A 16,985-nucleotide genomic window follows, 5' to 3' on the forward strand; every position below is an offset into this window, starting at 1 on the left:
ACCATCAAGTGTGCGGGGAAGGTGCTTCATAGCTGGAAGTAAAAGGCCGCTTCCGAAAGGGAAAGGAATGGGGGGGGGGAGGAAATACTCTTGATTTTGATGGGAGCGGTGTTACCGCATTTGTGCATCAAGCCCCCCAGGAAGATGGGGATGTATTCTACTTCTACATTGCGGAAGATTGGGTCGTTCTAACATGAGAAGAGGATTAGATATGAGATGATGGAGGGAGAAGGTGGGAAAAGTACCCGGAGGATGTGATATGCTGCGTAGGCAAAGGGGCTGACGGTGTCAACGAAGAGGGTGATTTTGGGTATGGTGGCCATCTGGAGTACTCGGGTTAGCATTATGTTAGACACCGGTGAGTGAGGTGGTAGTGGTGGTGGTGATGGACGGTAGGAGGGAATGGTGCAGCGGTGGTACCTTGATATCTTTTAGAAATTAATAACTGCAGGTAATGAAACAATGCAGTGAATACAAGCAAAGGGTGCGCCCTTAGGTCAACAACTTATATTAATCTACATTACTCGATTGACGTCGTCCCCTTGTCCCGGGGGGCTGGCCGACGCTATCCCCTAGCCGTTCTACCCCAACTTGACTGGTCGTTCAAGCCGAGGAACTCCCCCGCATTTCTGAGAGGCGGGAGGCGGGGACGGAAACGCGGTACCGATGGCTTTGATGGAAAGACATTCTAAAGAGTCTGAGCATGAGAGAGACGATGAGATGAGACGTTGCTCGATATCAACGGGCTGCTAGAGATTTCCATAAAATCAGCCCATGCTGTTGGGTGGTAGAGAGAGGTTTTAAGGTAGTGAGAAGCTGCTGTTTAGCCATCACTTCTTATCTTATCAGCCAATTATTCCCAGAGCAAAGACAATGTTGATCGAACGCGCGCACGGAAATGTGTTCAACTTCGACCGGTATGACAACACAATTCTATAGCAGGACTCTTCTCTCTTTGGTGACGCCCCCAAAGTCTATCTAGGATTACTATTGGGAATGTAGTAGGTACCTTGAGCCAAAAGCCCAATGCTGACTCCGCAGACGATGTCATCTACCCGAGCCCAGGCTTCGGTGAACAGCCGACAAAGCAACCTTTCGCACAACGGCTTGATCAAGTTTGAACAAAGCTCCAGAGGGAACATAGCTGTTCGTTATCTTACCCAAATGATATGATATGGGCACACTTTGAAGTTGTCTTTGTCATTCAGTGGCGCCCCTCATTATGCTGGGGTCTTGGCACCATCCATTCGTCGGATCCACACTTGACGACATCATCAACGCCTCTTGGGCTCAAGTCAACTCTTCCCGTGGCCAAAGGGGGAAATTGACAAAAACAATGTCAAAACATTGGGATAGGTCCAAATAGAAGACCCGTGAGTTTGGATTTCCCACATAGTTGAATGAGAACCACAATTGCTTCAATTTTGAAGCATGAGCCCGTTAGTCCTGGAAGGTATCCTCGATATTCATTCATCCACACCTATGTTAATCCTACGCCCCAAAATTTCATTCTGCTCTCCCCAGCACACATCACATCTCTATCCCTCTGCACCTCCCATCGCATCCCATTTATACCTCGTCAGTGGGCAAACATGAACACATCACCCTCCCTTCCCAAAAATCACAGCCTCAAGTCGCCACGAAGGGCCACCGTGACAGCCTCGCCTTGATCCCTCTGCCCCCCCCTGCACTGCTACCCTTCACCATCCACAAGACCAGCTCGCAGTGGATTTCCCCCTTCCCTCCCGCGTCTCGCCGCTCTACAACCCAGCAGCGCTCCCAAGCGACTCATCCTCGCAGTTAAACAGTGACCTCCCCCCCCCCCCCCCCCCGACCAAGACGGGCACCACCTTCACCCCACCTAGCACTGAAGCGCTTGATGAATAGGTGGGGATTTGCTTCCCTGGCGTCGGGCTGGTGAAGCTAGAGGTGGCGTGGAGATGAGACGTGATGTGAGGACGACAAAACAAGACGTGCTCTAGTCGTTTGGTGTGCTGTGTGGGTGATATATATTAAGCCCGCCACAGTCGGGCCTGTAGGGTTGGAGTCTTGAAATTGACCTTGGTAGATGGGAGAAAGACTGAGATTTGACTGGTCAGGTCGAGGACAGGTCAAGCTCGGTAGAGTCCTGTCGACTCCTTGACTGCCAAGGGGTGAGGTTGGGGGAATTATCAAAGTAGGTCTTTAGTCGGGGAGATCAACACGTTTTTGCTTGTAGTTTTCCAAGCAAAAGGACCCGGTTGTTCATTCTTAAGCATGAGAACAAGGCCACATATCCCACAGACGACTATATCCTCGCCCATCAAAACTGCACCAAACGTATAGCCAACCCGTTTAAACTCAAAAGCCTTGACTCGATTTATTAACTAGATCAAACGCAGTACCTTTTCACATTACCAAACAACACCATGCCCCATGCCAAGCCCACCAAACCCGTTCCATCAACTATATACAACCGACCTCTCTCTCAACAACCCCCCCGCAGATTCTAAAAATTGGCCACTCCATGAGCAGTCGGTACCTGCGTGAGCAAGTCAAACGCTCCAGTTCCCAAGCCGCCCAATTTACCCACAACCAGTCTCGACGAAGGTGTCATGAGGGGATCCCATTCACCGTCCATGACCGCATCCTTGAGGAAGCCGACGGTAGTTTCTATCGCAGACAATATTAGCATCTGACCATAGAAAAGAGGACAGGACGACAAAAAACATACCATAACTCATCTTGGTAAAAGGCGAGACATTGCCCGTCAAACCAATGCGGTTGAAAGGACTGAACCCGCCATTCCTGGTCATGTAATCGGCGATCAAGCTCAAATGGCGCTTGTCGACAGCAATACCGTGAGAGTCGAAAACGCCCGACAGTTCCCTCACAATATTCGCCCTCGCCGCCTCGACACCATAAAACTCGAGCACCTGGGCAATGTCGTTGGTCTGGAGCTTGTTGGGGTTGATGTAATCAGCATACAGCTGCATAGCCCTCAGGTTGACACCCTCGGTGTGGACCAGCAGCTCCTTGATCACCTCCTCCCCAGTCGCGGGATCTCTCTTCTTGATAGGCTCAAGGGTCGCATTGCCAATGTGCGCAATCTCCTGGATGACGGCCTTGTTGACCGCCTCCTGGACGAGGTTGAGCATAAGCAGCTTGGGCATGGAGGCTGGGTATTCGAGTGTGAACTTGACCCACTCGCCGCCGACAGTATCGGCCTTGAACGATGCTACGTCCTCGTTCTTCTCCTTGACGCGGGAGGCTGCCTCAGCTTCAAGGCTCTTGTCGTCGCGCCGGCGCTCGGGTCGCGGGCTGCCGCCGTAGGCCTCGTCATCGTCCTCCCCATCATCGGCCTCTTCAGTCTCCCGCTGCAGTTGCCTCTGAATGGCATCGTCGTCGTCATCGTTGGGACCATAAGAAACAGCCTCGGACCGGTTGGCTCTCCGCTTGGCACCGCCGGCATCATCCTCGTCGTCGTCATCATCGTCATCGTCACCACCACGAGCCTCCCTGTCGCCCGAAGAGGTTGCCGCCGCCGTCTCGATAGTGCCAACCTTGACACCGATTTCAGGCGCCGAGGCAGATCCCTTCTGTTTGTCAATCTTCTTGAGCTCCTTCTGGATGATCTTGCAAAGCAACGGGATGAACTTCTTTTCTACGGTTCCGAGCACATCGGAAATCGAGATGGCGTACATCTTGGAGTATTCCTCACTCTCGAAAAAGCGCAGTCTGATGTCAAAGGTCTTGGCCACCTTGTGGGCGATGCCAACCCCGACCTTTTCCACCACAGTTGCATCCTTGGTGACGTGCGACAGAGGCAGGACGCTGATACTCTTGGCGAACCGCTCACCGTCCTGTTCCGAAAGCTCTTCGTTGAGAACAAGTGTCATCGATGGAGTGCTGATGTTGGCAGAGGCCGTCATGAGAATTTCACGAAGACGAGGCACACCCAGTGTGACGTTCTTTGCACTGTGACCAGCCAAATGGAACGTGTTGAGCGTCAGCTGAGTCGAAGGTTCACCGACAGACTGGCCTGCTGTGATACCGACAGCCTCACCGGGCTCAACAAGAGACCTGATATACTTGGCTGCCAGGATCTTTTCGGCGGTCTTGCGGGAGATCTGGCCGGCTTTCTCCTTGGATCCCTTCTCCTTGATCAGACCGTGCTTGTTTGTCTTGAGGTAGTCCATCATGTGGTTGAAGAACTTCTCCGAGGTGGCAAAACCATATCGGGAAGGCTCAAGCTTGGACGTGACGGGGTCTTGTGGGTTGCGGGTGCCAATCGACCTGATGGCCGATTTCATCCGCTTGATGATCTCATCCTTGTTCTCAAAGAGTGCTTGAGTGCCGTCCTCGTGGAACCTCAACTGTGGCAGCTCACTGTCCAGATTGCGCAGTACAAACTCGAAATCGTTCAGATACTTTTGCTTGGTGATGTCGACCGAATCCTCACCGTACAAGAACTGCACGACAGACCCATCAGAGTCTCTGACAGAGCTGTCATAAGAGACAGCCAAGCCTTCCATTCCCTTGACAAGACATCTCTGCAAGTAACCGGATCTCGACGTTTTGACGGCTGTGTCGATCAGACCTTCACGACCGGCCATGTGATGGAAGTAGTACTCCTGTGGGCGAATACCAGTCAAGAAACGCTGCACAATATAGCCACCAGCCCGTGCATCTGTGTCGAAGGGGCGGAAACTGGGTAGAGTTCGACCTGAAATCATGACGGGCACACGACGACCTTCTAGTGTCTGCTGTCCCAAGTTGCAACTGATCAGGTTGGCATTGACAGTGGAACCCTTGGCACCGGAGATTGTCATAGACTGCATGTGGTTGTGGGGGAAAGGCTTCTCGAGACCGGCGGGCAAGCAGACTCTTGTGATCTCGGAAGAGAGCTTGGCGACCCGTTGATTGGTCAACAACTCGAGGCCTTCCTGCTTCTTGTCGTCTCTCAAAACTTCCTCGAGGCGTTCCAGAAGCAGAGGGTCATCCTTGGTTGGCTTTTGCTCCTCCAAAGATACGTACTTGGCCGCAACTTCGAGACCAATATGCTTAGCTTCCTTGATCAACTCCTTGCGGTCCTGTTCGCCCTTTGGTGTCATACGCAGATCATCCATTCCGCAAGTGAATGCAACCATGGCGAGATAGCGTGTGAGGAGGCGACCCAGGCAACTCAGCAGCTTAGCCGCGACGCCGGGGCCGTAGACTTCGTGAACAGCGTGGACAAGGCCGCCATCGCTGGAACCGAGCTGTGACTTGTCCAGAATACCGTGAACGAAAATTCCATCCCGGACCGCGACCTCGCCTTCTTCAGGAGAATGGTCGCCCCAGCTTCTTGCCTTGATCTTGGTGCCAGACTGCATCCAGAGATCACCACAGTTGGCTGGCTTGATATTCTTCAGAACGGTGTCGATAACCTGCTTTCCAGTCCAGAGTGGTCTTGGCTTGATCATGGCTGGGGGTACTGTCAGGATCTTTTCTCCCGTGATGTGCCCACTTTCGGGGCGGAGACCGGCGTACACGAGTTGCATGTAGTCGCCCTTGCTGAAGAAAGTGTCCTTGTTGCAGAGAATGACAGAGACTGACAAGTGGTCCTGAATCAAACCGCGCAATGGCGAGCCGCCTGTTCCACTGACGTACTGGCTGTCTGTGTTGGCAAGCTGGAGAGCCTCGGCACGAGCAATCTCGTTTTGTGGGAAATGCATGTTCATCTCGTCACCGTCGAAATCGGCGTTGTACGAGTTACAGTTGGCGTAGTGCATACGTAACGTCTTCTCGCCTGGCAAAACACGGACACGGTGACCCATCATAGATGGCTTGTGAAGTGTAGGCTGACGGTTCATCAAGACAACATCACCGTTGGTGAGGTGACGGAGTACTTTCTTGCCCCTGAGATTGGCAAAGGAGTTGGTCGATGGGGCGAGAAGCGTGTTGGCCAGAGCTACTCTTTCCTCCAGAGACTTGTTTCGCAGGTTGACAACCTGGCCATTTTCGTTCTCGATAGCCGCAGCACCGGGCCACTTTTCGACACCGTTGATCACGGCCTGTTGGAGGTCTTTGAAGTTGAAATGAGTAACAGGTTCTGGGTAAGTAAGCTTCACCGCGAAGACGGGTGGGACACCGATCTCGGACGTCTCGATGTTGGGGTCAGGACTGATGACTGATCTAGCGGCAAAGTTGACACGCTTGCCCATCATGTTCTTGCGGAACAGACCCTCCTTCTTTTCAAGCTTCTGCTTGATACCCTCCTCGTTTCTCTTGCCAGCGTTACCCTGGATCGGGTTCTTGTCGCGATCCATCAAACTGTTGACAGCTTCCTGAAGCTCAGTCCAGGCTTGGTAAAGGTGGTTCAAATCCCGTGGTCTCCTGCCTTCCTGAACGACGGCTTTCTTCCCGAGGGCAATCTCTCTAGAGATCTGTCCAACAGCGGAAGACTTTTCAATGATCTTCTTGTAGAGACTGTTTTGCTCGGCTTCGGTGATTTGGTTCTCACCCATCCGAGCCTCTGGGCGCATCCTGTTTGGAGGAACCATGAGCGTGTGAATGAAGAAGATGTCGGCGGTGATAGGCTTCGAGCGAGAAGCCTTGGTCGGTGGGCGAGTGTTGAAAATCAGCGACATGATTTCCCGCTCGGCTTGGAAGAGGAGGTCGAGGCGGCCCTTGACTTCCATCGAGTTGAGGAAGCGCTGGGGGGCTGAGGCTTTCGTTTTCGACTTTGTCTGGGTTTCGGTTTCGGCATCCTTCATAGCCACATCACCGCCCTCGTCGAGACTATCCCCCTCTCCTTCATCTTCTGGTTCTGGCTCTGATTCCATATCAGCAACACCTTCATCCTCACCGTCGGCATCCTTCTTGTTCTTGTTGGTCATGGTCAAGGCGTCGCGGCTTTTCCGCCCAGCCTGAGCCATAGTGGCCTTGTCCTTGGAACTGAGGCCGCGCTCGAAGATCTTGACATAGCGGTCCTTGCGCAGCGTTGGGCTGATGCCATCGCAGCTCTTGCATCTCTTCTCCTTCACCAACGTGGCGAAGAGCTCCTTCAACAAGGCTCTCCTCATCTCGGCCGCACCTTCGTGCTTCGCTCGCTTGATATCGCCCGCACTGAGGCGCGTCCTGTGCTCCTTCAACACTTGGCGAACATAGGCTTCTCTAGCTCTCATGGTGACATCTGTTGTGCTCCCCTCGTCTTCGGCCTCGTCGTCCATGTTGGGGATGTCGGGGAGCCTCATGCTCTTGAGCTTCTCTCCTCCGAGTTCGCTCTCGGAGATGGCATCGATCAGCTGCGCTTCATGGAGCAAGCCGTACTGAAGAAGCTTGAGCATGCAGGCAAAGCGGTGGATCTCGCGGCGGGCCGTTCGAAAGTGATGGCAGTAAATACACATGGAACGAAGGAATCGGAAAGCCTGGTCCATGAATACTGGGTGGTAACAAGGTACAGCAAGCTCAATATGACCTGGATGACCAGGGCATTGTGCCTGGTTCAGACCGCAGGTGCGGCATCTACACACATGAAACGATTAGCCAAAGCCGGCGCATTGCAGAACAAGCCGAGGGTGCTTACGGCGCATCGCCCCATGAGCCGAGAGCTGGGTCATAGAGACCGCCTGGAACAGGATTGAGAAGTGTGTCGAAGGTGACGGGATTTTCAATGCGTTTGACAGAGACTGCGCGGATCTCGTCGGATGTGAGGAATTGGAAGTCGACGCTGTCGAGAGTCGACGACACGGGCTGTGAAATGTTCATGTTGGGCGATCTGGCGAAGCACCGCGCTACTCAGATCGCATGATAGACAGAAACCGGAATATTTGGTGATGTAGAGGCCAGAGACGCGCTGTCGCGAAAGGAGGCAGAAAAACAGCGGCAGCTTCTCTTCGCTATGGCTCTCTCTCTGCACAGGCAATTGGTGGGGAATTGGAGCTGAGCTCTGAGACGGGAAGAATATTTTTTGGCGGTGGACCGAGGCAGAATAGAGGTGGGGCAGTTTATCCATGCATTGCATGCCCACCGCTTTCATGCCAAGCCGCTTCTGGCTGCCTGCCGGACACTGATCTCAGGTCGTTGCAGCGCATCAAAGCAAGCTCTCGTCGCGCATCATCTTCCCCAAGATTGTCTGTCATCTTGCCCAAAGCACACCCAACCGTCCTCAAACCGGTCTTCGCAACGTGTAAACCGAGTCATCCACCGAACCACAGCCAAATTCCTTTGACGACCATCACCCGCTGCACACTGCGCCGCCATGGACCGCAATCAGCAAATGGGCGGCGGACTTGGTCCCCGTCATGACCCGTCCTCCAGAATCCAGAAAACCGAATCAGCAGCCGATCGACTTGCCGCCTTGAAGGCACGCGTTGCGAATGCCGTCGGGAGTTCCAAAGCAAAGGGTGGACTTGGACTCAACACCCCTTTACATCCGGCCCTCGCTGACCTCGGCGCCCCGATCAAACCCGCCGACTCATCTCGATCAGCTCATGGCCAGCGGCCGGTTCCCGACTCCTCAAAGAACTCCAAACCAAAGCCCTTTGGCATGCCCGGATCTTCCAACGATGGCCCTCGACCAAACCCATATCTCGAGCCAAGCCATGGCCCAACAGGAAAGGCAAGAGAATCGCGACAGCTCATCTTCAACCAGAAAGGAAAATACATCGCCCAGGCACAAGCCCTCCGACGACAGGCCCAGCTGGAGGAAATGAAGAAGAGAATCGCCGATCAAGCACGCAAGGCAGGATTAGACGAAGACCGCGACGTGGAGAAGGCATTTGTGGTGGAAGCCCCCCCAGATCTGGAATGGTGGGACGAAGGTCTTATCGACGGCAAGGACTACAGCGGCTTCCCAGACTCGCTCAAGATCGACACTCTCGACAGTATCATCACTCTATATATCCAGCATCCCGTTGCAATCGAACCACCGCAAGAGAAGCTGGCCCACGAGCCCAAGCCAATGTACCTAACGCCAAAGGAACAGGCCAAGCTCCGGAGAAACAGGCGCATGGCTGATCTCAAAGAAAAGCAAACCCTCATGAAACTCGGTCTCATGGAAGCTCCCCCGCCAAAGGTCAAACAGAAGAATTTGATGCGTGTACTCGGTGACGAGGCTGTTCGTGATCCCACGGCAGTCGAAGCCCGAGTCAGGAAGGAGATTGCGGCGCGTCTTGACAAGCACTTGGAGGCGAACGAGGAGCGTAAGTTGACAAAGGAGCAGCGGCATGAGAAACTCGCCGCCAACCAAGCAAAGGACGCAGCCAAGGGCATCCATATCCTGGTTTTCAAGATCAACAGTCTAGCCAACGGACAACACAGGTACAAGATCTCACTGAATGCACAACAAAACGGGCTCAACGGAGTCTGTATCATGCATCCGAAATTCAACCTGGTGATTGTAGAGGGAGGCGAGCACAGTATCAACAACTACAAGAAGCTGATGACGAGGAGAATTGACTGGACAGAGGCTTTACCGTCGAGGGAAAGGAATGTTCAGGTTGGGGCGTACAACACTGCTACGCAGGCTACGGTGAGGGAGTGGTTGAAACCAGAGGATGAAAAGGGACAGCTGAAGGACTTGTCGGGGAATAAGTGTGTGTTGCTTTTCGAGGGAGAGACGAAGGCGCAGGCGTTCAAGAAGTGGGGGAGCAAGGTCTTTGAGACGGATCAGGAGGCGAGGGAGTTTTTGGCGAGGGTGAAGATGGATAGTTTTTGGACGCAGGCGAAGAATACCCCTTCTTAGGGGAGGTGCAGGAGAGAGGGGTGATTGCGGAGTCAGGCATGTTTATACGTTCTGGTGAGTGTTTTGTTGTAGCTGACCACTGGAAAATGTATCTTCACGGAGTTCGCTGAGTTTGAGCGGACTAGTAGAATTTCTTGGTGATTCTGACTATGAGAGGATACCAGAGATTCCAGAACAGGCCGAAATGTTTGGTTTTTTATGCAAGACGAGTGTTGCTGTTTCAGGCCATCTCACTTCTTGATGAGTTTTTAACTGCGTTGAGGTATTGATGCATTCCGTGTGTCTCTCATGGTGCTAATGTGTCTCTTAGGAATTACCGCTTGAGTTTTTGTGAAATTCAAAGCTATCAGATTCCGTGCTGCTTGAAAACTCTTGTCTCTTCTTGTAATCCAGTTCTGTGCTGTCTGGCGTTGCTGTCCTTTTCACAACTTTCGCTTGCTCGCGATGCTATCCTCAAGCTCAGATGGACTTAAGGCCCAACCCAAACCTGTTTGTCAACTGCCAGGACCCCAAAGATGTTACCGAGAGAGGTGGATATGCTTGCCTTCCCGTTTGCTATGGTTGCTTTCTGTACGGGACTGCTTCTAACGAGGAGATCGTGATTTAGAATAACTTCGAGAAGTGACTTGAAAGGAGATCGGCGACAGCGCCTACTTTCATCGCGCACCAGCGCTCCGATTATGAGGCCATGGGTTGGACTGCTCTTTTCCAATGAGGCCTAACATGGGATTGCAACTGGGAAAGGATGAACCATGTCCCCGGCGAAGGGTTATTTACTAGGTACCTAGTTTCCCAGCCCATGTTGACGGGATAGACCGCGCAGCATTGCCCCTCGCAATCTACGGGGCATGTAAACAAAGAAAGTCAACAATCCCTTCCCTTAACAGCAACTGAAAAAACACCTCTCGACACTACCCTCCAGCCCTTCACCTGCCATATCAAACTGCCATATCAAACTGCCGAGCGAGAGCAGGGTTCTTTTGACACGACATGTCCGTTCATCACCAACGGTCGCAAGATCTACATGAGCACACATTGTTCATTTGATATCACGCCTTCTATTCTTGGTAATTTGGTTCCCTCATACTATCAATCTGCACGTTGTGCTTGCTTACCACAGGTGTTTGTTTGGTGGTCTCATCCCACCATCTAGGCCCTGGCGGTCGGCTGCTCATCGACCAGCCCCTTGATCACCTACCGTTCCTTTGTATCGCCTCGCTGGCAAACTCGAACCTCAAGTCTGCCTTGTAATGGATGTCAAACAGTGTCTCCGTTTTGTTGCACAAACGTGCATATCACAACCTATCTATGAAGCTGGGCGAAGTTGTCATGGTGATACCCACCTTCACAGGAAATGCAGGTCCCCTGGGTCTCATGATGAACTCCGCCCTTTCTGCACATCTGGTCGTCGAGCTTGGTGTCGAAGTTGCAGGTTCCAATGGCAGGTCTGCGGGGGGCAATGGTAAGGGACGTCCCGTGTTTGCTTCAGTTACGCCTCGAGGAAATCGTGGATATCAACCGGCCCCTTCGTGGATACACAAGCGACGACAGGGGAAAAGATCCTTTTTCGGTTGGCGAGATGTCTCTGCCGTCTCCACGTCGGCAGTTTTGTTTGCGATTTTGACGACTCGAACAATGCCAGGATATGATAATTGCTTTGAGGTATCAAGATGCGAAACTCTATAGGGCCAGTTTTCCACCTTGAGAGCTTACTGTGTGAGATATTCGCCGATCAAGGCTTAACACTCCGGTGGTGCTTACTGCTCAGGAGTTAAGGCAGTGACAAGCCGTTCAGCTCCCAGGCATCAGCATTAATTTGACAATAGGCTTGGATTGTGTCTGTATCGGAAGCTGCTCTTACCATTGGCTCAGCACTTGCAGGTGTGAATATACCGCCGATATACATCCATCCATGTACCACTCGCCTGACATTAGATGCCATCTTCATCACACTGAATTCACACCCTCACCACCAGACTTGATGTTGATATTTTTTATGTTTCGCTGCGGTGCGTGGGGGTCATTTATATCACAGTATTACAATCAATGACTGACAGCAAGCGCAGTCCATAGCTGAGTAAGCAGCTCGGTCAACACACGGTGCAGCATGTCCCGGGACGCCAGGCCCTTCCTCCCCGGTGGCGTCCAGGTGAGGCCCGGATATGTGCGGCAACGAGTCCGGAAATGTAACCCCACCACCGCCCTCAACCACTCCCCGACGACATCACACATGATCACTCGACAACTTCAAACACAAGTGTGTGCATAGTGGCTTGCAGGATTCAATTCTCACGGTTCAGTGTTCCCCGCGAGCCGTAGACTGACTAGTCGGAACCACACTTGAACAACATCTGGTAAGTATTCTCCCCGTCGGGTCGGTCGCCGACCCTAAACTCATTACCTTACCCGAAATCCCTTCCCCGACATATCATAAGCGCGGGAGCGGCCCTTCCAAAGGAGTGCAGCATACCTATCGCCGTCCCTGAATCCTTCTATACCACCGAAGGCGTACTAGAACACCAACACACCTCGCCGATCTGCATTCTACATTCTGGTTCCTACGCAATACTCCCAAAACGGAAGGTCGTGATCCTTCTTCCAAAATGCTGAAACACTTCAACTCCATATTTTGAGGTCATAATTAGCATCAATCGGACGAGGTCGAGCCCCCCCCCCCCCAAGGGTTGGGTACTCGAGGGGCGAAGCAAGGCTGCTGCTGGCTGGCTGAGGTGTTGTTTTTAACCCACCACCCGCCTATCTACACCCCCTTAGTTGCTCGTCTAACCGATGAACGATTATATCTGCAAGCTGAGGAATGAAACGAGGGGGGAAGGTTGGTTTGCCACACACGCGCGTCTAGATGTCTGAGGAGGGTGGTAAATGGTTAGATTAGACGCAGTGTTACCTCTTGACAAGATGCGATGGGTTATCTCCTTCTGGGGGAGGGATGGTAGGTTTGTGGAGGACGTTATCTCCTTTGGGGGTTGGGGTGTCTTGTCAAGATGTCGTACCACGAGCACGGCTCTATCACCATCAGCTGAAGTTGTTGACCAAGACATGACCAAGAAGCGCCACCGAGTCTTGCTGTGGTAATTGTCACCAGTGAAGATATGGCTAACCTCAATGATCACTAGTTGCGAACAAGTAGAATAAGACAGCAGGCAGGATCAACAAGATTGTATTACCAGCAGAAGAAACTCCGACAGTATCTCCTCACCGCCAATGGGAAGCGTCATTCTTGAACGGTATTACTGCGCACCCAGCAGCCAGGTCCAATGTTTACTTCCACCGAGTTACCCCATATCAACACCAACATGAGCATCACACCACAAAGTCCGGCCCACTAACTCGAACCTCACATCAACACCGTCACCTCATCAAGAAGATCCGTTTCAAACCTGTGTAACCATTAACACGAAGAACACAAGTTCAGCGCGCCTGAATATTGAAGCTAGCTCGTCATCAATTCCAAGCCAACATGCGTCTAACCCTCACGCCCTCACCCATTCGCCCAGACGACGACTCAAAATCACCAACATCCCCACGACAACAGATTCAATAGTCCCAGAAGCGCCCAAGCGCGCGGTTAACTCAACACTAGCACCAAATCGTGTAGTTTACACGATGCAAGCTGTTGCTTTTTCCTTGGAGTTTTGGATGTGAAAGAGCGGGGGGAATTAGACGCGATGTACGGCACAGCAGCACAACACCAACACCAAATATCGCCACCAAAAGCTTGCGGAAACTTCCATATTGGTGATGGGGTGTATCTCCGATGTTCGTCCGTCCGGTTATCAGTCTGCTGAATTTATTAGGAGAAGAATTAACTTGAATATATTCAAGATGATATCCCCACCACCTGGTAGGTAGGTATGTACCAAGTCGGACTCCGTTCGAATCCTTCACCTCGGCCGGGGGGTCGGGGGGTCGGGGGTGAGAAGGCCGAGCAAGGTACGCTATCATGCGCGTCTGGAAGAGGGCAAGAAGATGAGAGAGACTAAGCCCGAGGCTGCCAGCCGGCCGGCATTGAATATCACGAACGACTTGAAGGGGTTTGAAAGGATAGCATGAACCGTATGTCATCCTCCCCAGGCTTCAACACGAATAAAACGAGGAATATAGCGAGCAAGAGAAACCATACCCTACCACCTAGCCCGGAGTAAAGCATGAGCAAAATGGAATCAACTGACCTTCCTTCCCCTCCCCTGTACAATTGTGATCGCCCGCCCAGACCCTGAACACAATGTGTAACAGCACCACACCACACCACACCGCACACGTGTTTGGTATCAACCCGCGAGTTCTAGGCACTTGCTCCCAGGGTCTGGGTCATGCTAAACAAGGCTCTCGTTCGCCACCATCTCCTTACTCTCACCGGAACAAGAAGAGACGAACAACCTGTTCCCTCTCCACAAACCCCCATCACCACCACTGCATGGAAACAAAGAGAGAAAGAACCCACCGACCGCTCCTCCAACAGCGGACCCCCTTTCTCACGCTGACAATAGCTAGGGGTTGAACACTCTCGCCGTTGACCTGCGTCGGGTCCAATCCCCACCCAGACAGGTGGTAATATCTCTCCCCGCATTCTTTTCTGAGCCTTAACCTTCTTTCGCCCCCAATTCTCATCCATGTTTCATGGTCTGTTGTTCTCGCCAGGATGTTCCCCATCAAGAACGCGCCTGACGCGTACAGTTTGGCCCCGTTTCTGTCTGTCTGTCTGTCTTGAATGCACATGTACGGAAGCGGAGAAGGGGGGAAGGTAGTGTGGGGGGTGATGATACCGTCGAGGCTTTCATCAGATGCAAGGTCTGGTGAGGGTAAGGGGGCAAGGCGTTCATCAACCCCAGACATGCTTGGCCCCCCTGGTTGAATCTCCACGCTCAGTACCTCTTCAGAACAGAAGGACAGCAAAGGCGAGGCCGGTGGCGTAGAACGGAAGGAGATGGTCTTGGAATCTTGGGCGATGATTCCAAAAATACGGACTTTGCCTTGAATTCACGTGAAGTCTGGGGAAGGCGAGGCCAGGTACACAGGCGAGGGGGATCCTCCCGTCTCTTCTTCTGGCGAGACAGGCTCTCGTTTCTGTTCATTCATGGCCTGCCGCCAGGAACCAGTCTTTCAACCCCAGAGTGCAAATCGTCGCGCCGTATAACTCTGGCGTTGGCTGCGCCCCGCGGGCCCCGGATTTCGGGCATGCTCCGAATGGTCTTTTCAGCCAGATAACGTTGACGTTTATTCACCAAACTTGGTCAAATATTAGGACACCAAAAGAAAAGAAATGACAGAAAAGGTACAAACCCGGCCGGCAAAGTCACCGCCGCGGAGCCCGCTCCGAACCCACGATGTCGTCAAAACCCATCATGCAGATCCCCGGACCGACCGTTGGTTGGCCAGCTTCCGCTCGTCACGTTTATGCTTCCCAAAGAGAACCAGATGAATTAGACGCGCAAGACGACGCTAGCGTAGCACCTTGCTTTTTGGCTTGCTTGGGTTGGGTTGTTGGTTGTTGTTGGTTCGAGTTGCACACTCATACCACCACGCATCAAATCCGTTCATCATCCCATGACGCCGGGGTTCATACTGTTGGTGATGATATGGATGGGAGGGGTTCGGTCTCGGGGTTGTTCGGTGTCCACATGAAGATGTGGGAAATGCTTGGGTGGGCGCTTCCATTGCCTTGCCTGCCCCCCCTTGACGTGCATCTAACCCAGACTTCTGGGGTTTCGATGAAAATGCAAGAACCAGACTTTGCGAAAGCGAGAGCGAGGCAGAAAAAAAGAAACTGTCAGAACCTTATCACCAGAAGGAGAAAAAGTCGGGACGAGATTGCTTACTGATGATGGGAAATTTGCTGCTGCATGTTGTTCACAGCATGCTGCAGCTGATTCCCTCCCTTCCTTCTCCCGCCCAGAGCAGCCGGCCAGCTTCAGCTGTCCTCGTGGGAGTTACACAAAGGGACAAAGGCCCCTCCCATTGACAAATAGTATGATCTTCTGCAGAAGCACAAGATCTTCCAAGTGTAAAATATGCCGGCCTTTCCGTTCTGTCTCGCTTGCTTCCCCGGTCCCGAAAAGCCGGGGCCGTTGTCGTTCTCAACCCACGCCGGGCCCGTCCTCGTGGGTTGATTCAAGCGAAAAGAAGCAATTGCTTATCTCTGGGCATCTCTCTCTCTCATTGAGCCCAACCCATGCACAGACAGGTGTTCATCCCACGTGGATATGTCCGTCCTAGCCAGCGGCACAGCAGAATGGAGCCGCCGCCGCCACCAGCCCGCACCCTTCCCTTCCTTTTTTTTTTTCCTTCTTTCGCGGGGCGACCGTTTTACGCTTCCCCAAATGCCGGAGCCGAATGGTTGACGTTTTGTGAGATATCAGATTTTGTTTCTTTTGGTACCTACAGATGAAGATATGCCAACGAAGAAAAGAATGAACGCCACCAACATCAACTCGATGAAAGAAAAAGAACATTGCATTTTCAATCAAGCCCTCGGAAATGACGTTTATTCCGGAACGGAACGGCCCTTTTGGATAGAATGTGTGTATTCACTCAGTCTGGTAGTTGATTCCTTCACCGAAAACCCGGCGCAAACTCCCCTTTACGATCAACAATCCCACCCAAACACACACACATACATACCGGGCGGGAGAAAAACCCCCCATGATTTCCCCTCTATTTGTGTGTTACCATCATGATTGATGTTACCCAAAGCCCGAAGCCTCACTCGCGGATCCTCGGATTCCGAGGTCTGGATATTCATTTCAGTATCACATCATCTCTTCTTTCTTCACTCTCATCATCAAAAGCGGTCAGGAAAATGCAAACAGATAGATAGATGGGTGGGTGGTTGGGTGGGTGGTGCTTGTGCAGCATGACATCTGCCTCACCCACCACCAACCCACACCACCACCACCACGGACACACTTGATGATGTTGCTGCCTCCATGCTGACATACAGCACGCCCATCCCTCTCCCAGTAGTTTTCGGACCCGTCTCGCTGGAACTAATCCCCCCATTATCCCTTACCAGCGCCTATAACAACCAATGATTTCATCTCTCAACCCTCTTTGTCGCTGCGTCAAAAAGGCGGAGTGTGAAAACCAGGTCGTCACCGACCTTCTGTCTTTCTTTCCCATTATTGTTTTAGGGCTGACGGTAGGTCCTGAACATCAACTTCACTATCAAATCATCAAGAGAGAGAAAAGCCGACTCGGGGGACCCCTTTCGCTGTCTATACCCCCGACAAAATGACACGTTACCTTACTCCGACATCTT

The 16,985-nt window shown here is 52.4% G+C and overlaps 3 protein-coding genes across 3 annotated transcripts; 1 reads left to right on the forward strand and 2 right to left on the reverse strand.

Annotated features, from left to right (window-relative positions):
• Positions 1–2,488: 2,488 nt before the first annotated feature.
• Positions 2,489–7,731, reverse strand: PODANS_6_5360 (uncharacterized protein; the record flags this gene model as incomplete). Its single annotated transcript, XM_001909997.1, has 3 exons — positions 2,489–2,652; positions 2,714–7,488; positions 7,550–7,731. 3 exons carry the CDS (start codon positions 7,729–7,731, stop codon positions 2,489–2,491), a joined length of 5,121 nt encoding a protein of 1,706 aa, XP_001910032.1.
• A 493-nt stretch (positions 7,732–8,224) lies between these two features.
• On the forward strand, positions 8,225–9,709 carry PODANS_6_5370 (uncharacterized protein; the record flags this gene model as incomplete). Its single annotated transcript, XM_001909998.1, has 1 exon — positions 8,225–9,709. One exon carries the CDS (start codon positions 8,225–8,227, stop codon positions 9,707–9,709), a length of 1,485 nt encoding a protein of 494 aa, XP_001910033.1.
• A 3,597-nt stretch (positions 9,710–13,306) lies between these two features.
• Positions 13,307–13,792, reverse strand: PODANS_6_5380 (uncharacterized protein; the record flags this gene model as incomplete). The annotated part of the gene is made up of 2 exons (XM_001909999.1): positions 13,307–13,508; positions 13,569–13,792. 2 exons carry the CDS (start codon positions 13,790–13,792, stop codon positions 13,307–13,309), a joined length of 426 nt encoding a protein of 141 aa, XP_001910034.1.
• Between the last annotated feature and the right edge of the window lie 3,193 nt (positions 13,793–16,985).

Source organism: Podospora anserina, chromosome 6 (assembly GCF_000226545.1).
Source record: "Podospora anserina S mat+ genomic DNA chromosome 6, supercontig 2".
Classification (NCBI taxonomy): Eukaryota; Fungi; Ascomycota; class Sordariomycetes; order Sordariales; family Podosporaceae; genus Podospora; species Podospora anserina.